General features: G+C 45.3%; 1 protein-coding gene across 1 annotated transcript in view; it reads right to left on the reverse strand.

Annotated features, from left to right (window-relative positions):
* Window positions 1-18,848, reverse strand: part of LOC118359052 (E3 ubiquitin-protein ligase SH3RF1-like) — a 55,539-nt gene extending 36,691 nt beyond the window's left edge. Inside the window, exons 1-2 of the mRNA XM_035737256.2 lie at window positions 18,354-18,848; window positions 16,750-17,276 (exon numbers count right to left, since the gene is read on the reverse strand). Coding sequence (XP_035593149.1) covers window positions 16,750-17,124 — 375 coding nt within the window. The 5' untranslated portion in view covers window positions 17,125-17,276; window positions 18,354-18,848. The remainder of the gene's footprint in view (window positions 1-16,749; window positions 17,277-18,353) is intronic.
* Window positions 18,849-22,997: the final 4,149 nt, after the last annotated feature.

The following is a 22,997-nucleotide window of genomic DNA, read 5'->3' on the forward strand; positions in this document are numbered from 1 at the left end:
TGCATCTTGTCATTACACATCTCCACCCTAACAATGGGAGTCGTTGTCCCAAAGGCGGGCGACAAGTTTAGGTCCAAAATAAGCCCATAGAAACACATCAGGGTTATTTTGGACTGTTTTTTAGCGCAATTGAAACCTCTCGCGTCGCCTCTTCCTCTATGGTTTACACACACAAAGTCCACTCACGTCAACAAAGGTGAGAGATCACATATGAATCTGACAAGCGGTTTCAAGACGCTACTTGCATTTGAGGTTTGGTCCAACAGAATGGGACACATGGAGACATTATTTTACGGTAATAGAGGACAACAACCTTTCTAACGACGCCCTTTTCATGTCTCAACTATTCAAAATTGCGAGCAGAGCGGACACTACTAAAACGTGTGTATCAATTAACATAGATTCTGGGAAATGAATGCTCAGTTCGACCGGTGCGGCATTGCGAGTAGCATTTTAGACTGTTATACTAGCTGTCTAGTCTGTTTTATAAAATGTGCAGTAAGCATAAAACAATTACATAAGGAATAGAAAACTCGTTCCCATTCTGAGAAATAAGGTAGGCCACTTGATTTCATCATCTGAACAAAGTGGACAGGCCAACATGCTGTTCACAGTTGGAGACGGACAGAAGGGTGTGGTCATGACAATTCAACTGTTCTACCTTGTTTGCTAGCAAGTAGATCAAAGTTGGCTAAACTTCAAAAATAAAGATTACCTGCCTACTTCCTCACTAGCTCGTGGGCTTGTGCTTAAGAGATTGTTAATGAGACCGGTGTTACGTTTCTACAATACTTGCTACAAGAAGTTCGTCATTATTAGTGAATGTGCATTATGCATGGTTCTGGTAAAAAAAAATAACAAAAAAGGAATTTTAATAGACAGACTTGAGAGATCAGTGATTGCAAAAGAAAAGCAGGTCGGACTATTTTGATTAAAAACATCATTATTGGGTGTTATGGTTGTGGAAGGCTTCTATTTAGCCTAGGTATGTCTTCACAAGCCTTGAATTCATCCGACTACTGGTCTAGATATCGTGAATCGCCCATAGGTTTGAAAGAAAATTAGTTATGATTTGTAGGCCATATCACCCAGCTCTACCTCCTTCCTATCTCTCTTTTCAGAAGATGGACCACACATCTGTATGCAAAACCTCAGAGGTGAGGCACACACACCATCCACAGTGGGAGTAATGGGTCAGAGGTCAATCAAATGAAAAAGAAACTCCCACCAAATCATGACTCAGCCCTGGGGATGGGAACTGGACACTTAACATGACGGCCAGCCAATGGTCAACCAATCACAGACCAATAACACCACAAGGTCAGAGGTCAAGCTGCTCTGCTAAAGCTGTGGAGTTACAGGGCCAGAGGGACTAGAGGAATTGAGATGGAGCACCACTATGTGATTGATTTCAAACATCTGACACACAGTCAAACAACCAAAGTTCAGGGTGAATATGGGGTTATGATCCACTAGGGTTGCAAAATCCCTGGAACGTCCAATAATCCTGGTTTAAGATTTCACAGTAGGCTTGGACGATTTATACCATATACCATTTATAACGTATACTCGGAGAGGGGGTGTGTTGGGGGCAGCTATGCCACTGCTTTTAACGATAAGAAATCTAAGATGTGCAAATAAATTATATCCAGCTCAGGACTCCAGCTTTGCATTTGGTTTGAAAACTTGCTAATTAAGTGGCTAGATGTCAATATCAAGCTTCTTGGTTACAGCAGAGACATTCTAGTTGGAGTACAAGTCTCATTCGTTAACATTCCACTCCTTGTATCCTGACCGGATGCATCACTGCCTGGTACGGCAATTGCTCGGCCTCCGACTGCAAGGCACTTCAGAGGGTAGTGCATACGGCCCAGTAAAACACTGAGGCAAAGCTGCCTGCCATCCAGGACCTCTACACCAGGCGGTGTTAGAGGAAGGCCCTAAAAATTGTCAAAGACCCCAGCCACCCCCGTCATAGACTGTTCTCTCTACTACCACATGGCAAGCGGTACCGGAGTGCCAAGTCTAGGACATAACGGCTTCTGAACAGTTTTACCCCCAAGATATAAGACTCCTGAACAGGTAACCAAATGGTTACCTGGACTATTTGCATTCTGTGCCCCCCCCCCCAACCTCTCTTTTATACTGCTGCTACTCTCTGTGAATCTTATATGCGCAGTCACTTTCACTATACATTCATGTACATACTAGAGGTCGACCGATTCTGATTTTTCAACGCCGATACCGATACCAATTATTGGAGGGCCAAAAAAGACGATACCGATTAAAAATCGGCCAATTTTTATTTTATTTGTAATAATGACAATTACAACAATACTGAATTAACACTTAACTATAATACATCAATAAAATCAATTTAGCCTCAAGTAAATAATGAAACATGTTCAATTTGGTTTATATAATGCAAAAACAAAGTGTTGGATTAGAAAGTAAAAGTGCAGTATGTGTCTTGTAAGAAAGCTAACGTTTCAGTTCCTTGCTCAGAACACGAGAACATATGAAAGCTGGTGGTTCCTTTTAACATGAGTCTTCAATATTCCCAGGTAATACGTTTTAGGTTGTAATTATAGGACTATTTTCCTCTATACCATTTGTATTTCATTAACTTTTGCCTATTGGATGTTCTTATAGGCACTATAGTATTGCCAGTGTAACAGTATAGCTTCCGTCCCTCTCCTCGCTCCTCCCTGGGCTTGAACCAGCAACACAACGACAACAGCCACCATCGAAGCAGTGTTACTAATGTAGAGCAAGGGGAACAACTACCAGAAGGCTCAGAGCGAGTGACATTTGAAACGCTATTAGCGCGTGCTAACTAGCCAGCCATTTCACTTCGGTTACACCAGCCTCATCTCGGGAGTTGATAGGCTTGAAGTCATAAACAGCGCAATGCTTGACGCACAACAGAGCTGCTGGAAAAACGCACAAAAGTGTACGTGCCTGCTTCTGCCTACCACAGCTCAGTCAGATACTTGTATGCTCAGTCAGATTATATGCAACGCAGGACACGCTAGATAATATCTAGTAATATCAACCATGTGTAGTTAACTAGTGATTATGATTGATTGTTTTTTACAAGATAAGTTTAATGCTATCTAGCAACTTACCTTGGCTTACTGCATTCGCATAACAGGCAGTCTCCTTGTGGAGTGCAACGGAGAGAGAGGCAGGTCGTTATTGCGTTGGACTAGTTAACTGTAAGAATCCCCCGAGCTGACAAGGTGAAAATCTGTCGTTCTGCCCCTGAACGAGGCAGTTAGCCTAGGAACGGTGGGTTGTCATTGAAATTAAAAATGTGTTCTTAAATGACTTGCCTAGTTAAATAAAATAAAAATATATATATAAAAAATAAATTACATTTTTTTTTAAATTGGCAAATCAGCACCCAAAAATACCGATTTCCAATTGTTATGAAAACGGTCCTAAAGAATCGGCCGATCCGCTTAATCAGTCGACCTCTAGTACATACTACCTAAATTGGCACGACCAACAAGTGCTCCCGCACATTGGCTTACCGGGCTGTCTGCATTGTGTCCCTCCACCCCCTCTTTTTACGCTTCTCCTACTCTCTCTCTGTTCATCATATATGCATAGTCACTTTAACTATACCTACATGTACATACTACCGCAATAAGCCTGACTAACAGATATATATATATAGCCTTGCTACTGTTATTTTCAAATGTCTTTTTACTGTTGTTTTATTTCTTTACTTACCTACACACTTTTTTCCCCCCGCACCATTGGTTAGAGCCTGTAAGTAAGCATTTCACTGTAAGTATTTTGCCGCACGTGACAAACTTTGATTTGATATTGCCAAAGACAGGCCTTTCTGTCATCTTCAAAAATGTATTATATCATTAATGAGAGAGGAGAACCGAGGAGTTGATCCTGATTCGATTTAACCCTCACAGCCATCCTCCAATCACAGCAGAACACGTTGGTATCCCGTTGCTCAGCAACCGTTTGTTTGTCCAGACGAAACCAGTCTGCCCAAAGCTGCTAGCTCACATGCTGCAAATCCCAATCACAAAACCTCTGCTTTGATTTTAAGCCTCACAATAGAGCAACGTGCCTAGTTAGCTGCACGTTGAGACTGCCGAAAGGCCAGACTCTTTGGCAATGAGATTGGGTGGCAAGGAGCGGAATGTTAGCTAAGACTGGTACCCAGACGAGAGAGAGAGATATATATAGCGCCCCTCGTGGGCACTTCCGGTAATACCGTATACCCTGGTATGGTACAGAAATGGTATGAAAATCTGGATACCGCCCAACTCCAATTCCCAGAATCAAGAGGGAATAAACCAGGAAGACGGGAATACTCAAACCAGGATTTCTGGACAACCAGGGAATTTCTTGAAAGTTCCCGGAACTTTGCAACCCTATGATCAACCAAAGGCTGCATAGCCAGGTGCCTGCTGTTGTGTGTTTGAGACACTTGTGCCATGAGTTTGTTAGTATATAAAAATCAGGAAGTCTCTGTGGCTGGACCACACACAGTCACTCTGGAGACCCAGTAGATGGACAAGAGAGTTTGGTTGGTCATCACAGGTGTGTGTCAGCACTGCATTAAAATAGAGGTCAGACAACCCCCCCCAACCTCATGCTGACAGAGCTGTTGGGGGTATGGGGCGCATGTGGATGGGGGCATGTGGGGGAGGGCCTGGGGTTGGCGAATGCTGAGTTTAGGCCACCCAGAGTCTAGTGCTTACACAGGGACCAACATTCCTACCACACCTTCACAGACAACAGAACATACACATACACACCGAATTGGAACTGATTAGTCTAAAATGACACAGTTGTTTTAGTGACGCCAATGATTAGAAGAAAACTGTCCCTTTAAGCCTTACATTACATTGGAATACGTGATGAAAGTAAAGATGGCCGACTCATCCCCCCCATAAACATGAGTATCAGTCTGTCAGGACAGGAGGCAGATGCTGCAGGTGACCTCCCCGCCCGCCTCCCATTCTGCCCGGGGCTGCCTCCCCAGCCCGCCTCCCATTCTGCCCGTCTGCCTCCCCGCCCGCCTCCCATTCTGCCCGTCTGCCTCCCCGCCCGCCTCCCATTCTGCCCGTCTGCCTCCCCGCCCCTCCCGCCTCCCATTCTGCCCATCTGCCTCCCCTTCTGCCCGTCTGCCTCCCCCCCTCCCGCCTCCCCTTCTGCCCGTCTGCCTCCCCGCCCCCTCCCATTCTGCCCGTCTGCCTCCCCGCCCCCTCCCATTCTGCCCGTCTGCCTCCCCGCCCCCTCCCATTCTGCCCGTCTGCCTCCCCGCCCCCCCCCTTCTGCCCGTCTGCCTCCCCGCCCCCTCCCCCCCCGTCTGCCTCCCCGCCCCCTCCCGCCTCACATTCTGCCCGTCTGCCTCCCCGCCCCCTCCTGCTTGCCTCCCCGCCCCCCTCCCGCCTCCCATTCTGCCCGTCTGCCTCCCATTCCTGCCCGTCTGCCTCCCCGCCTCCCATTCTGCCCGTCTGCCTCCCCTCCCGCCTCCCATTCTGCCCCCCTCCCGCCTCCCCATTCTGCCCGTCTGCCTCCCATTCTGCCCGTTCTGCCTCCCCCCTCCCATTCTGCCCGCCTCTGCCTCCCCTCCCGCCTCCCATTCTGCCCCCCTCCCCGCCTCCCATTCTGCCCGTCTGCCTCCCCCTCCCGCCTCCCATTCTGCCCCCCCCCGCCTCCCATTCTGCCCCCCGCCTTCCCTCCCGCCTCCCATTCTGCCCGTCTGCCTCCCCGCCTCCCCATCCCCCTCCCATTCTGCCCGTCTGCCTCCCCGCCTCCCCATCCCCCTCCCATTCTGCCCATCTGGCTCCCCGCCCCCTTCCTGCCTGCCTCCCCGCCCCCCTCCCGCCTCCCATTCTGCCCGTCTGCCTCCCCGCCCCTCCTGTCCTGACTCCCCACCCCCTCCTGCCTGCCTGCCTCCCCACCCCCTCCTGCCTGCCTGCCTCCCCACCCCCTCCTGCCTGCCTCCCCGCCCCCTCCTCCCATTCTGCCCGTCTGCCTCCCCGCCCGCCTGCCTGATTCTCAACACACACTGCTAAAGCCTAATTAATGAACAGCCACCGTATATCATACCAGAGCATAACCTAAAGATCAAACAGCTACCAAACTTCACTAGACAGACACAGAAAACCACACACACGAACAACAAGAAGCTGTCTGTGTGAGCTTGCTGTTTGGACGAGACCAGACAGGCCCAGTGTTTAAGAAAACAGAGATGTTGACCACCTGTGGCATTCCATACACACACACTAAGCTCTGTCTGAACACACGCACAGCTTCTCAGGTCTGTCTGGGGAGGCAGATAAACAGATCAGACATACATTAACAAAGACACACCGTTCTGTCTGGGGAGACAGACCTACATACATTAACACAGACACACCGTTCTGTCTGGGGAGACAGACCTACATACATTAACACAGACACACCGTTCTGTCTGGGGAGACAGACCTACATACATTAACACAGACACACCGTTCTGTCTGGGGAGACAGACCTACATACACCTTACATTTCTGAGCTGAAAACATTCTTAGAATGATGCAAACCCCTGAGAGGGACAGTCATTCCCATAGCATAGCCAGCATGGGCAACATGTACACCCAGACAGAATGCCCTGATTCCGAGCATACATATACAGTGAAGTGTTTGCTAGTTCCAGAATGTGAGCAGTGCTGTCTCACTGGCCAATCAATCCCAGTCTAATCCCATGAACCCTTTAACATGGAGAGAGACCGGCTACAGCCACGAGGAGAGGGAGAAGGGGGGCAGAAGACGCCACTTAGCAGAAAGGATGGGCACCCCAGAGACGTGACAGAAGAGGTGATGGTTTCACAAAGGACATTAGGTGGATAATCAAAACCTCAGACAATAATACTACCCGCTCCCTCTGGACTGCCATGGGAAATACAGAGGAGAAGAGAGATAGGCAATGTGAGAGAAGTGAGAAGGAAGGAGAGAGAAAGAGAGGGAAAAGTATAGGGCATGTTCATCTGTTCCCAGAGGAGGTGTAAGTATGTGTTTGCCAGTGTGTGGGCAGAGTGAGGGTGTAATGAGGTGGTTCCATCACACAGGCCGAAGTGAGCCAGACAGCCAGCAGAGAACACCGCCAACAACAATATGACGTCATCAAAGAGGGCCAACAGCAGCGGGACTCAGATGCAAGGAGCAGCACTGGAATTGAACGAGACACTTAATACGAGGACAAAGCGGTAAACAACATTATTCCTCACTAATTTATTTATTTTTTTAAACAGGTACAAACAAAAATAATAAAAGCACTTATTTCCCTGACTGATCAAAACTCGTTCACTCATGGCTCCCTCGTCTCTCTGCAGCAGACATATGGTGAGCAAAATGTTTGGAACATCAAATCGCAATAGAGAATGGCAATACAGTAGAATTGTGAGAATCGTAATGCATATCGTATCGGCACCTAACTATCGGGATAATAGGTCCCCGGCAATTAACAGCCCCGGAAAGAGAGGGAAGCAGCCACGAGTTCTACGAACGCATCATTACTACAGAGGAAACAGTGGCCTAATTCTAGCCCCGAGCTTCAGCTAGACAGGATACTGCTGCATCTCTCCCCTCAGCGCACACACGCTAGCGTTCCCACACGACAGGAGGTCCTCCTCCGGCGTCGTTAAATCAACATTTGCCGTCGAGCAGGATGTCAGATAACCCAGCGCGTACATTTTGTAGAGGTTTCACACAAAGCTAACGTCCCATTAAAAAGTGGCAATGTGATAATGACACCAGCTGTGGAACAATTTCAGATCCAGGTACACTGATTCATTCTACTAAATCAGTTCCGTTTGAAGACACTTGGCCAATCGTCCACACATCTATAGCAATCCATTGCTGACAAAATATTCTGTTTTAAAACAAGCCTGAGCTTTCAGTAGATTAACAATTTCTCAAAGACTAAAATGCAAATGAAAGACATCCAGGGGGAGGGACCTCTCCCCGTGTTAATGAGCAGGTTATTTTCATCCGTCTCTGCTGGCTCCGACCCCACACAGCCATGACCCCTGAGCCTGACCCGACTTCCACTTACAACGGCTTTTACCCACATCACATGATAATGATCATCTCATCCAAACCTGTGGGAGGATGGAAAACTACTGTGTTGTTCTAGTATGACTCAACAACAAAGCAAGGAGGACAAAACATCACAGTAATCGGAGAGCCATAGAGCTAACCTGACTCATCAGTGATGAGGTCCCCTCCACAGTCACACAGCCTTTCCCTGAGGCTGCCTGCTCCGCTCCTTTATTCCCCATTATTCAGAGACATGCCAGGGCAACGGTGTCACACCACTGGTGACTTCTGTTACATTGTGACAGGCCAGGGTCAAGGAAGGGGAGGGACCATTGACCCTTTTACAATTAACACCTTTCCCATAGCATTCCTTCCTTACCCTTTGTCTGCCACTGGCAGCACCCCCCCCTCAAAAAAAAAAAACACAGCCCCCTCTCCCCAACTCCCTCCTGACACCCATGTCAGTCAGTCAGATCAGAGGAGAGCAGAAACAAATCCCTGTTATGCATCTGTCGGTCCGGCTCCCCCTCTCCCCTCAGGTCCATTCTCTGGGCCAGATAAGAATTAGAGGGGAAGGCAGGGCTGTACAGGAGCGCCAAGCTGAAGGGGCCAGTTCAAAGAATGAGACTCACAACAACAACTGAAGGAGAGACCGAGTCCAATGGGAGAGGGAGTCAGTGTGGTGTGGTGTGGTGTAGGACCAAGTCCAATGGGAGAGAGGGAGTCAGTGTGGTGTAGGACCGAGTCCAATGGGAGAAAGGGAGTCAGTGTGGTGTGGTGTGGTGTAGGACCAAGTCCAATGGGAGAGAGGGAGTCAGTGTGGTGTGGTGTGGTGTAGGACCAAGTCCAATGGGAGAGAGGGAGTCAGTGTGGTGTAGGACCGAGTCCAATGGGAGAAAGGGAGTCAGTGTGGTGTGGTGTGGTGTAGGACAGAGTCCAATAGGAGAGAGGGAGTCAGTGTGGTGTAGGACCGAGTCCAATGGGAGAGAGGGAGTCAGTGTGGTGTGGTGTAGGACCAAGTCCAATGGGAGAGAGGGAGTCAGTGTGGTGTAGGACCGAGTCCAATGGGAGAGAGGGAGTCAGTGTGGTGTGGTGTAGGACCGAGTCCAATGGGAGAGAGGGAGTCAGTGTGGTGTGGTGTAGGACCGAGTCCAATGGGAGAGAGGGAGTCAGTGTGGTGTGGTGTAGGACCGAGTCCAATGGGAGAGAGGGAGTCAGTGTGGTGTGGTGTAGGACCGAGTCCAATGGGAGAGAGGGAGTCAGTGTAGTGTGGTGTAGGACCGAGTCCAATGGGAGAGAGGGAGTCAGTGTGGTGTCGTGGAGGACAGAGTCCAATGGGAGAAAGGGAGTCAGTGTGGTGTGGTGTAGGACCGAGTCCAATGGGAGAGAGGGAGTCAGTGTAGTGTGGTGTAGGACCGAGTCCAATAGGAGAGAGGGAGTCAGTGTGGTGTCGTGGAGGACAGAGTCCAATAGGAGAGAGGGAGTCAGTGTGGTGTGGTGTAGGACCGAGTCCAATGGGAGAGAGGGAGTCAGTGTGGTGTGGTGTAGGACCGAGTCCAATGGGAGAGAGGGAGTCAGTGTGGTGTGGTGGAGGACAGAGTCCAATAGGAGAGAGGGAGTCAGTGTGGTGTCGTGGAGGACAGAGTCCAATAGGAGAGAGGGAGCCCGTGTGGTGTGGTGGAGGACGGAGTTCAATATGAGGAGAACCAAGTGGGGGCAGCGAGGCGAAGGGTCCCTGAGGAGTCGACCAGCACTCCTTGACTCACTGGGCAGGAAGGGAGGGATAAAACCGTTCTAGCACCCAGTCAGGCTTTGATCTCTGCCTTTCATGTTTTGACATATTCCACCTGCATTACCCTCCCCTCTCCCATTCAGCTCTCTCTCTCTCTACAGTAAGATGCCTTGGGAGGGAGCAGAACAGACTTCACAAAGACAACATGCTACAGCAGAGAAATGCAGGGAAATTATGCTTGAAAGTGCTTTGAAGACACTTGGTAATGCGTACATTGCCTTCGGGAAAGTATTCAGACCTAGACTTTTCACTTTTTTTTCATTACAGCCTTATTCTAAAATGTATTAAATAAAAAATCCTCAGCAATCTACACACAATACCCCATAATGACAAAGCAAAACAGAAATACCTTATTTACATAAATATTCAGACAATTTGCTATTAGACTTGAAATTGAGCTCAGGCGCATCCTGTTTCCATTGATCATCCTTGAGATGTTTCTACAACTTCATACAAATTCAACTGATGGGACATGATTTGGAAAGGCACACACCTGTCAATATAAAAGGTCCCACAGTTGACAGTGCATTTCAGAGCAAAAACCAAGCCATGAGGTCAAAGGAATTGTCCGTAGAGCTCCGAGACAGGAATGTGTCGAGGCACAGATCTGGGGAAGGGTACAAACAAATGTCGGCATCATTGAAGGTCCAAGAACACAGTGTCCTCCATCATTCTTAAAATGTAGGAAGATTGGAACCACCAAGACTCTTCATAGAGCTGGCCGCCCAGCCAAAGAAAGCAGTAGGGGGAGAAGGGCCTTGGTCAGGGAGGTGACCAAGAACCCGATGGTCACGTTGACAGAGCTCCAGAGTTCCTCTGTGGAGATGGGAGAACCTTCCAGAAGGACAACCATCTCTACAGCACTCCACCAATCAGGCCTTTATGGTAGAGGGGCCAGACGGAAGCCACTCAGAAAAAGGTACATGACAGCCCGCTTGGAGTTTGCGAAAAGGCACAAAGAATCTCAGACCATGAGAAACAAGATTCTCTGGTCTAATGAAATCAAGATTGAACTCTTTGGCCTGAATGCCAAGGGTCATGTCTGGAGGAAGCCCGGCACCATCCCTATTGTGAAGCATGGTGGTGGCAGAATTATGCTGTGGGGATGTCTTGCAGCAGTAGGGACTGGGAGACTAGTCAGGATTGAGGCAAAGATGAACAGAGAAAAGTACAGAGAGATCCTTGATGAGAACCTGCTCCAGAGCTCTCAGGACCTCAGACTGGGGCGAACGTTCACCTTCCAACAGGACAGCAAACCTAAGCACACAGCCAATACAATGCAGGTGTGGCTTCAGGACAAGTCTCAATGTCCTTAAGTGGTCCAACCAAAGCCCCAACTCAAACAGCCCTGGAGAGACCTGAAAATAGCTGTGCAGCAACACTCCCCATTCAACCTGACAGAGTTTGAGAGGATCTGCAGAGAAGAATGGGAGAAACTCCCCAAATACAGGTTTGTCAAGCTTGTAGCGTCATACCCAAGAAGACTTGAGGCTGTAATCGCTTCAACAAAATACTGAGTAAAGGGTCTGAATACTTATGTAATAAATTATTAGCAAACATTTGAAATAACCTGTTTTTAACTTTGCTATTACAAATTGAAATCCATTCTAGAATAAGGCTATAACCTTACAAAATGTGGAAAAGGCGAAGGAGTCTGGATAATTTCCCGGTATTGTGTAATGTGTGGGTGTGCGTGCGTGCGTTCATGTGTTACGCAGTGTTTTAGGCTAAACATGATAGCTCGGGGCATTGCGTCTTCCATCCCCTTACTGAGGGGATCATATAAACCTCAAAAGGACCATATAATGGAGCAGTCACAAGTATGACTAGCTCTTATCTCCAATAAACAGGCTTTTCAGAACAGAGGGAAGTTCCAACAGGCCCAGCTTGAAATGGGCTGACTTTTGAAGTGATACTACAGTAAATGAGGCAGCTCAATCCAGCATTAGGTAGTTTCACCCAGAGGAGAATGGATCTCTATACCTGAACGGTTAAAACAGACACAGTAACACAACATTCCACTGACCACATACAACCTGTCCATTGACCCAGCTTCTTCCTGGAGTATTATTGAATGAGGTACAATTCACCAAACACAACTTGTCAATACCTAAATACTGAGTGAAGCCAGCTCATACAATACCTAGGCTAAACATTACAGAGTGTCTGTTACAGTACATGCAGTAATCTTATGTTGCGTCACTGGTAGGCCATTTCATATGACATGAGTGACAGAATGCCATGCCAGTAACATGGTCCTTAACATTTTACCAGATTATTCCATTTAAAAAGAATCCTAGTTTTTGGTTGGTGGGGGAGAAAGAGCAGATGACATGCCATGACAACTACAGTGCCTTCAGAAAGTATTCATACCCCTTGACTTTTTCCACATTTTGTTGTGTTACAGCCTGAATTCAAAATTAAAATAGATTTCTTTCTCACCCATCTACACACAACACCCCATAATGACAAAGTGAAAACTTTTGCAAATGCATCTCATTTATATTTGTATTCACACCCGAGTCAATACTTTGTAGAAGCACCTTCGGCGGCGATTACAGCTGTAGAGTTTCTGGGTCCCGAAGAGCTTTCCACACCCGTGTCATGATGCTGGCCTCTTTGGGTATAGCAAACCATCCCCCTCTCCTCCTTCAACTAGGTTGCTGTGGTCAGAGAGACGTTGTAAATTCCTGAGAATCTCCTCATGGACACATAGTAGAGAGAGAGTAAACTTTCATAGAGGACAAAGGAAATCCTTCCACCTCACAGAACTTGAGGTACGAACAAATTTCATTTTCCGGAGAAAGTGTAAAAGATCGGTGAAGAATCCAGCTACGAACTGGTCCGTTTGTCACAACTTGGGAAGCTCATGGGAGACGGTGTGGCCACATTACCATAACACTGTTTATATAATAGCCTCAGATATGAGGTTTACATCTAATTGTTGTATAAGATGAATGATTGAGTATGATACTGTTTGTATAATGGTGTAATGATTGTGGACTGTTTAATGAAGAAAAATACAATTCCCTTTTGATTTGAACTAAATCAGAGGACCGCCCCTGAGCCCAGTTAGGGTCAGACATCCTGGGACAGCCCTCTTCGGCCCTTCCAAATAAAACCCCACTTGGGTTTTCGATCAGCAGACCGAGCTTACCTCAATTACGAGATGGCTAAAGGTTGCAGATCATGTTTTTCTCCATTAGGAGGGGAACAAAGGTTGTAGACCATTGCTGAATCTTTTAACCATACCACGTGATTAAACTGTTAGACTATCGATACTGACAGAATAAGAACAAGTCTTTGATATTGATTACTAGTCTGCAGCTAGGAATTCGGCATCATTGAACGCAAAGAACGACAACCACCGAAAAATCCATTCTATAACGAATTTCACTCTGAACAATCCCCTCCAACCACAACCGAGAGAGAGGGAGAGAGACGGACAATTCTACAAAATAAAATGAACTTTTCACCAGCGATCAAGATGACACACTGAGCGTAAATATATATATTGATTGCAATTGTTCTCGACTGAGTGAGCGTTGTGCAAAGGATTAGCATTTCAATTGTTATAGTTATCACAGTGACTTCTTAAATCGACCCCCACTTCCCCTTTTTGTCGAACAAGCCGCCATGCCGGTTTAGCCCACTAGGGCGCATTTTCCTATCATTACATTTACCTTGTTTGTTTGTTTATGCATTTCTGTGAATTACTTAGTTATAAATAAATGATTGAAGACAATTGATGTATGGATGACTCTTAGTGAAGACAGGGTTTGTGCAGATAAGCAACAATTTACGACATTTGGAATGAGACTAACGTGAGGTAAAGTAAATAATTCATTAATTCGAAGACTAATTGATCAGATAAAATATCTGAAAAGTTATTTTAGGAAATTATAAACTTTGTAATCTGGTGCCCCGACTTCCTAGTTAATTAGTTACGTGATTAATCAGTTGATCGTGTAGTAACTAATTACAGAGAATCTTTGATAAAAACTATCAGTCTTCAGTTAATGATAGTAAAGACATGACACCTGGATTGTGCAAATTAGCCCATTACAAAAAAGATAATACTCACAAAAAAGTTTTTCAAATTTGTTTACATCCCTGTTTGTGAGCATTTCTCCTTTGCCAAGGTAATCCATCCACCTGACAGGTGTGGCATATCAAGAAGGGGATTAAATGATCCTTATACAGGTGCATCTTGTGCTGGGGACAATAAAATGATACTAAAATGTGCAGTTGTGTCATACAACAATGCCACAGATGTCTCAAGTTGAGAGTGCAATTGGCATGCTGACTGCAGAAATGACCACTATAGCAGTTGCCAAAGAATGTAATGTTAATTTATCTACCATAAGCCGTCTACAACATTGTTTTAGAGAATTTGGCAGTACGTCCAACTGGCCTCACAATCGCAGACCACGTGTATAGCGTTGTGTGTGTGTGTGTGTGTGTGGGCAGCTTGCTGATGTCAACGGTGTGAACAGAGTGCCCCATGGTGCAGTGGAGTTATGGTATGGGCAGGCATAAGCTAAGGACAACAAACACAATTGCTTTTCATCAGTGGCTATTTGAATGCACAGTGATACTGTGAAGAGATCCTGAGGCCCACTGTCATGCCATTCATCCACCACCATCACCTCATGTTTCAGCATGATAATGCACAGCCCCATGTCACAAGGATCTGTACACAATTTCTGGAAGATGAAAATGTCCCAATTATTCCATGGCCTGCATGCTCGCCAGACATGTCATCCGTTGAGCATGTTTGGGATGCTCTGGATCGACAAGTACAACAGCATGTTCCAGTTCCCGCCAATATCCAGCAACTTTGTATAGCCATTAAAGAGTGGGACAACATTCCACAATCAACAGCCAACTACGCGAAGGAGACGTGTCACGCTGCATGAGGCAAATGGTGGTCACACCAGAGGCTGACTGGTTTTCTGACCCATGCCCCTACTTCATATTTTATTTTTAAAAGGTATCTGTGACCAATAATCTATAGATTAGGGCCTAATTAAATGCATTTCAATTGACCAATTTCCTTATATGAACTGTAACTAAGTAAAAATCTTTGAAATTGTTGCGTTTATATTTTGGGTCAGTATAGATTTAAGTCAAAACAATAACTCGGCCAGTCATGAACATTCACTGTCTTCTTGGTAAGCAACTCCAGTGTAGATTTGGCCTTGTTTTTTAGGTTATTTTTATGCTGAAATGTGAATTCTTCTCCCAGTGTCTGGGGGAATGCAGACTGAACCAGGTTTTCCTCTAGGATTTTGCTTGCGCTTAGCTCCATTATGGTTATTTTGTATCCTGAAAATACATTCCCCCAGTCCTTAATGATTAAAAGCATAGCCATAACATGATGCAGCCACCACTATGCTTGAAAATATGAGGAGTGGTACTCAGCAATGTTGTGTGTTGGAATTACCCCAAACATAACACTGTAATCAGAACAAAAAGTAACTGTAGAGGCTTCTTATTCCTTTGTCAATTAGGTCAGTATTCTAGAGTAACTAGAATGGTGTTGACCCATCCTCAGTTCTCCTATCACAGCCATTAAACTATGTGACTGTTTTAAAAAGACACCATTGGCCTCGAGGTGAAATCCCTGGGCAGTTTCCTTCCTCTCTGGCAACTGAGGTAGGAAGGATGCCTGCATCTTTGTAGTGACTGGGTTTGACACAGCATCCAAAGTGTAATTAAAGGTATGTTCTTAAAGGGATATTCAATGTTTGCCTTTTTCTTTACTCATCTACCAATAGGTGACCTTCTATGCAAGGCATTGGAAAACCTACCTGGTCTATGTGGTTGAATTGGTGTTTGAAATGCACTGCTCGGCTGAAGGACCTTACAGAGAATTGTATGTGTGGGGTACAGAGATGAGGTAGTCATAAAATATATAAAACATTCACACAGAGTGAGTCCATGCAACTTATGTGACTTGTTAAGCAAATGTTAATTACTGAACTTATTTATGCGTGTCATAACAAAAGGGGTTGAATACTTGACTCAAGACATCTCAGCTTTTCATTTGTAAAAATTGTTTAAAAAAAAACACAATTCCACTTTGACATTATGGGGTAGTGTGTAGGCAAGTGACAATCTAAATGTACCTATTTCAAATTCAGGCTGTAACACAACAAAACGTTGAAAAGGTCAAGGGGTGTGAATACCTTCTGAAGGCACCATCTGAAAAGAACATCATGGAGTGGTTTCATGTTACATATGATCCCAAATATCCACCTAACATAACCAAACACGTCAACCAGTCTTCTCCCTGTGGCCCCTAAGGAGAAGAGGGAAGAACATAATTCTGCTTACTCTCGAGTCAGTGGAGACGGTTTCTCTCAGCTGCATAACTTGGCCTTCAGAGCACCAAGCTGGTTGTCGGAGACCTAATAGGATTCTAGCACTTACCTCTGGCTCTGCATCATCCTTGATGACCAGCTCTCTGTGCTGCACAGTAACTGTCAGTCCTAACATACACCTGCATCCTGCCTCACCTTCATTCCAAAACCCTCACTACAACATGGACCTGACACACACATGTTCCAATCAAACGAATGGTTCAACAACAGTTCAATATGAACCTCATGACACCATTGTACTTAGCAGCCAGGAGAACGGAAACATTTGTTGGCTCAACTGTCATCTGCTCAGTAGTCCCTGTTGTATTCAGCACTGGGCTGTTAGTCAGCTGGCCAGCTGTAGGATCACTATGATAACTGTTCATCTGGGCCAAAGATTAGAGCCAACATGCTGCTATTTAATCCCTGCAGATTTGCTCTGATTTGTTTCAGCCCTGGCTCAAACTATGAGAAACCCCATACATGCTCACTCATCCATATTTAACAGCCCCCTGGAAGTGGACTACTTACCCTCACTGGGGTGCTCTTTGCCTGGCCTCTCTGGGGCTGTGCTCCCGGTGTGCCTGAGTCTCTGGGCCCGTTGCCCTGCATCCTGACTCCAGCTGTGCCGTTGGTGCAGACTCCAGCTACAGGGCCCGCCCTGCGGGGTCTCTGTTTGATGCCGTCCAACAGCCGAACCAGGAGGATATTGCTGGGCAGCTCGTCCACAGCACACTCCACCAGCGTACGGCACTCTGGGCATCGCAGCTCTGCCCGGGAGCTCAGGATGCCCTGAAGGCAGCGCCTGCAGAAGGTGTGCTGGCAAGGGAGGACCTTGGCTGTGGCATCCAGCCGCTCCAAACACACTGGGCATTCCAGCAAGTCCAACAGCACTGATTCATCCATGCTTTCTGCCTCCACCTCTGAGCTTTGTTTCTACTTCAGTGGGACAAGCATGATGGTAGTGTTGGTTGGGGGGGTTGTGTTTAGGAAGCCATTTCCATCCTGAATGTCACGTCACTCCCATGCCGCAGCTATGGCCATAGCGCCTGCAGCAGCTGTAGTATGGGGGTAAATCCTTTGTTATTCCACATATAAAAAGATTACATGGCAACAGTCTGATTCCTGCATATAACGGGATGCTATTATGCTAGGTATTGCTACTATAATGTACGGAATGTAGCAAAGGTCAAGACTGTTATATTCCGTAGTTCTCTGTCATCATGCCAGTCACATCCAAAGGTAAAAGGAACAGAGAACGCCTTCACCTCGTCTTCTAAAGTGGCACAGATACGTTCGATCGCATTGTCCCCATTTATACCAGTCAAGCCTACCTGATAAAATATTTTTTCCGAACAGAACATCTACCGTTTGTTGACTGGAGAATGCAACAAAATATTAACTTGGGATTATGTCATTTAATTCACAGACGTGATTATTAGATTAAAGACCATTTGAAACCCTGGTGAGGGATGTTGACACGTTCTAGCGGTGCGATTACATACAATACAACCGCGCAAAACTCAAAACTTGTGTGCATTTCTGTGTCCAGAACTAACCGGGAGGAAAGCGTATCTGTGCCAATGAATGTTATAAGAAAGTGCTTGATGACCATAATCCCTGACTGTAACAAACTACATAGGTACATTTGTTAGAAATATAACGACCTTGTGCGACACAATTACGACCACTTCGTAGAACGCAAGATTTGGGAGCAGAATGGTTACGTTATGAAAAGAACGTCCACAACAAATTACTTTTAGAAAATCATCAATTTATTGCGTAACTTTGCTACAATGTCACATAGTACGAAAAAAAGAGAGACACGTTAGTTAAAAGGCACAAATAGCTAAGTGTCGGTCATAAGAAAAAAGTTAAGTGCGTCCCATAGGATTATGTATGATATCCGAGGTTAGCTTGTTGGCTACTTGTCTGGCTAACTAGGTTAGTTTGTTGAGAAACAACAGTGTCAAAACGAGGGAGGGATTTTAAAGTTAGCTGTAGCTGTGTGATTACTAGTTATTAGTGTGTAAACCAATACAAATTATTCAATAATGCCATTGAACCACCTACCATTTTGTGTATTATATGTTTGAAGTTAGAAAAACAATCGCCCTTGAAAACATAAATCTTACCTCAAAGTCGGGCCTCTTCCACCTCTCCTCTCCAAACAATTTCTCTCTCCGACTTGGATAGCGAATGCGCGATTTGGGAAATATCCTATTTGGCGGGTAATATAGTTTTCACCCTCTATTCTGCTCCACGGAGAGAAAACCTTTACACGACATTTTTTTCTGCACTGTCCTAGTCCAAGAGAACATGTATCTAAACCGGGAAATTCACGGTTTGGGAAAGACCGACGGGAGTAACAAACTCCAGCTGCCGTATCCGATTCCGAACCCCATGATGAATTAGATTGATTCTATGGAAGACGCCGAAGCTACTTCACCGAGGCGGGAGGGCGTGATGGGATGTCAGTCAATATGTAACAGATAGTCTATTTCACACATACTCTAAATATGTTTAACAATACTGCCTGTGATATTATTCATTCAATTCATGAAACAACTTACATTTAGTCGATAATTCATCCTGATTTGGCTACTGTATTTGAAACCCCTAGCGGACAACCCTTCTTTGTAATACTGTTAGATTGTTATGGACGCCCGCAACAATAATCATCCCTATGGTAGACGGAGGTAGTAGTGAAACCTTCCCATGGAAGAGAATCATGTATTTGAGGAGATCAAAAAATAACCAAAATTTCACAAAAACAGTCATTTTTTTGCTTCCTTCTCAGAACAACCACTATAACATCTGTATTATCCACATGACTGCTCAAAGGTTAGATTTGTGTCAGCTTGCAGAAAGTAAGTGCAAGTATGGTGACAAAAATACATCATGGCATTGTGGTTCTTTATCTCAGTACCATTACTCACCCCGTTATCTTCCTCCATTCCGACACCACGGCACTGCCCTGCATTCCAAGTTCAGCCCTAAACTTCCCTACAATATTAATCAAAGTAGCCTATTTCATGTCATAAAGGGATCAATGATTGGTGTATGCCATTCTTCACTGGAATGTTAATATACATGTATCATATGTAAATATTGTTAAGATGTGTAACAGGCTGATATAGAGAGGATATGCCAGACACTGAGATAGACCTCTTTCCCATCCCTGACTCCATTCCTCTTCCACTGAGAATCAGAGCAACCCTTCATTTGCACCTCCATTTGTCTGCAGTAGACAACATCTTTCCATGTGTGTTCGTCTCTAGTAAACAGTGTGTTTATGTGTGAGAGAGAAAGAGAGTGAGATGAAACCCTTTCAGAGAGTGCTGGGCTTGTTAATAGAATCCATCGGGGACTGACATTTCCCCGACAAGTCCCATAACCTGAGGGTCTTATGGGTCTTCCTATAAATGAAGGGGCCAATGTCTGACATCAGGGTCAACATTTAAAAATGGTTTGAGATACATTTAAATGTTATTTTCTTCCAACTTCACATGCGTAGTTACAGGAATAAAAGTATAGGTAACTCAACCTAGCAACAACAAAACATTTACATGTCATTCAAAAGGTCATAAGAAACATGAAAACGGCATGTTTCTTTGTCATGCCTAGTTGCCAGGTCTTTTTGTATTTTAGTCAACTTCTCTATCATTTATAGCCATGCTAAACATTCCTGAAGAATAAAAAAGACAAATAACAGCATTTATATATGTTTTAATAGTTTATAATAAGAATATAATATAATACAATGGGTTAAGTCAACAAAATCATAGACAATAATAATAATAATAATGGAAAGTTTTAAATTCCTCTGTGTACATATCACCGACAAACTGAAATGGTCCACGCACACAGACCGTATGGTGAAGAAGGCGCAACAGCGCCTCTTCAACCTCAGGAGGCTGAACATATGTGGCATGTCACCAAAAACCCTCACTAACATTTACAGGTGCACAATTGAGAGAATCCCGTCGGCTGTATCACCGCCTGATACGGTAACTGCACCGCCCACAACCGCAGGGCTCTCCAGATGGTGATTCGGTCTGCACAACGCATCACAGGGGGGCAAACTACCTGCCCCCCAGGACATCTACAACACCCGATGTCACAGGAAGGAAAAAGAGATAATCAAGGACAATAACCACCTGAGCCAATGCCTGTTCACCCAGCTTCCATCCAGAAGGCGAAGTCAGTACAGGTGCATCAAAGCTGGGACAGGGAGACTGAAAAACAGCTTCTATCTCAAGGACATCAGATTGTTTAACAGCCACCACTAGCACAGAGAGGTGTCTGCCTACCTACAGACTTGATATCATTGGCCACTTTAACAAATGGAACACTAGTCACTTTAATAATGCCACTTTAAGAATATTTACATATCTCCCATTACTCATCATTATATGTATATACTGTATCCTTCACTATCTATTATTTACTTTCTATTGCATCTTAGCAGCTCTGTCACTGCTCATCCATATATTTTATTCTTATATATTCTCATCCCATTCCTTTACTAGATTGGGTGTATTAGGTTAAGTTGTGGAATTGTTAGATATGACCTGTTAGATACTGTTCCACTGTCGGATCTAGAAGCAGAAGCAATTCGCTACCCTCACAATAACATCTGCTAACCATGTATATGTGACCAATACAATTAGATTTCATTTGATCTGATTAATAACCAATAATGAAATCATTAAAATCAGTAAAATCTTCAAGCATTGTGTGTGTGAGTGTATCTGAAAACTATCTGAAAACTATTGCTTCCTCTGTCCTTGTTTCCTCCACTTCTTGCCTCTAATTGAAAGGGCATTGTTGCTTGAGGGGAGGCACCTTCACTCCTTTCTCCCAGTGTGCTTTGAGAGGGAAGGGAGGAATGGGGGGGAAACAAGGGGAGACTCTCAATTGCATTTCATTGATTCCTCACGTCCTCTCCTCGTTTCCTTCTCATAACCTATTGGATAAGAAGTTGAGAGGGGAAGAATCTCTGACCTTCTCATTCAATGGGTTTTGAGAAGGAGACGAAGAGAGAGTGTCACGACTCCTACCGAAGGTGGCTCCCCTTCCCGTTCGGGTGGCGCTCGGCGGTCGTCGTCACCGGCCTACTAGCTGCCACTGATTTTTTCCTCCCCCTCCTTGTCTGTTTATTGGTTACCCCTGTAGTTAATTTGGTTATTAGTTGGGCTTTATTAGCCAGCCAGCCGGCCCGCCTGCTCTTTGTGCGGGATTGTTCTATGTGTACTTGTCGTGCACGCATGTCTGGCACGCTGTGTCGTGTATGGGAGCTGTTTTTCGGATACAGTTTAGTTCCCCTGTGGTTTGGGGTATTTGTCTTGAGTGGCGTCAGCTTTTTCACCTGGTCGGTGTATTAAAGACGTGCCTACTCTGAACTCTCTGTCTCCTGCGTCTGACTCCTTCCTCCACGACACCCCGGACATTACAGAGAGGATTGAGATTCTCCCAAGGACAGAGGAAGCAAGTATTTGACAGCTATTAAAGCCCCCATGCAGTCTATGTAACTGCAATTTTTAATCATCACTGTATGTCTAAAATCACTGTGTTTATTTAATGAAAATAACACCAAAATATATATTTATTTATTTATTTCCCGGAGCCTCCTTTGGCCCTTGCAATGCTCAATCTCTTGGCATTCTCTTAACCAGCTTCACGAGGTAGTCACCTGGAATGCATTTCAATTAACAGGTGTGCCTTGTTAAGTTCATTTGTGGAATTTCTTTACTTCTTAATGCGTTTGAGCCAATCAGTTGTGTTGTGAGAAGGTAGGGGGGGCGTATACAGAATACACTGTAGCTCTATTTGATAAAATACCAAGTCCATAATATGGAAAGAACAGCTCAAATAAAAGACAAACTAAGAGTCCATCATTACTTGAAGACATGAAGGTCAGTCATTGCGAAAAATGTCAAGAACTTTGAAAGTTTCTTCAAGTGCAGTTGCAAAAACCAAGTGCTATGATGAAACTGGCTCTAATGAGGACCGCCACAGGAAAGGAAGACCCAGAGTTACCTCTGCTGCAGAGGATAAATTCATTACAGTTACCAGCCTCAGAAATTGTAGCCGAAATAAACGCTTCACAGTGTTCAAGTAACACACACACATCTCAACATCAACTGTTTAGAGGAGACTGCGTGAATCAGGCATTCATTGTCGAATTGCTGCACTGAATGTTTGGGCCAAGAAACACGAGCAATGGACATTAGACTGGTGGAAATTTGTCCTTTGGTCTGATGAGTCCAAATGTGAGATGTTTGGTTCCAACCACCGTGTCTTTGTGAGACGCAGAGTAGGTCAACAGATGATCTCTGCATGTGTGGTTCCTCCCGTGAAGCATGGAGGAGGAGGTGTGATGGTGTGGAGGTGCTCTGCTGGTGACACTGTCTGTTATTTATTTAGAATTCAATGCACACATAACCAGCATGGCTACCACAGCATTCTGCAGCGATATGCCATCCCATCTGGTTTGCCCTTAGTGGGACTATCATTTGTTTTTCAACAGGACAATGACCCAACACACCTCCAGGTTGTGTAAGGGCTATTTGACCAAGAAGGAGAGTGATGGAGTGCTGCCTCAGATGACCTGTCCTCCACAATCACCTGACCTCAACCCAATTGAGATGGTTTGGGATGATTTAGACCGCAGAGTGAAGAACAAGCAGCCAACAAGTGCTCAGCATATGTGGGAACTCCTTCAAGACTGTTGGAAAAGCTTTCCAGGTGAAGCTGGTTGAGAGAATGCCAAAAGT

This window comes from Oncorhynchus keta, chromosome 26 (genome assembly GCF_023373465.1).
Source record: "Oncorhynchus keta strain PuntledgeMale-10-30-2019 chromosome 26, Oket_V2, whole genome shotgun sequence".
Classification (NCBI taxonomy): domain Eukaryota; kingdom Metazoa; phylum Chordata; class Actinopteri; order Salmoniformes; family Salmonidae; genus Oncorhynchus; species Oncorhynchus keta.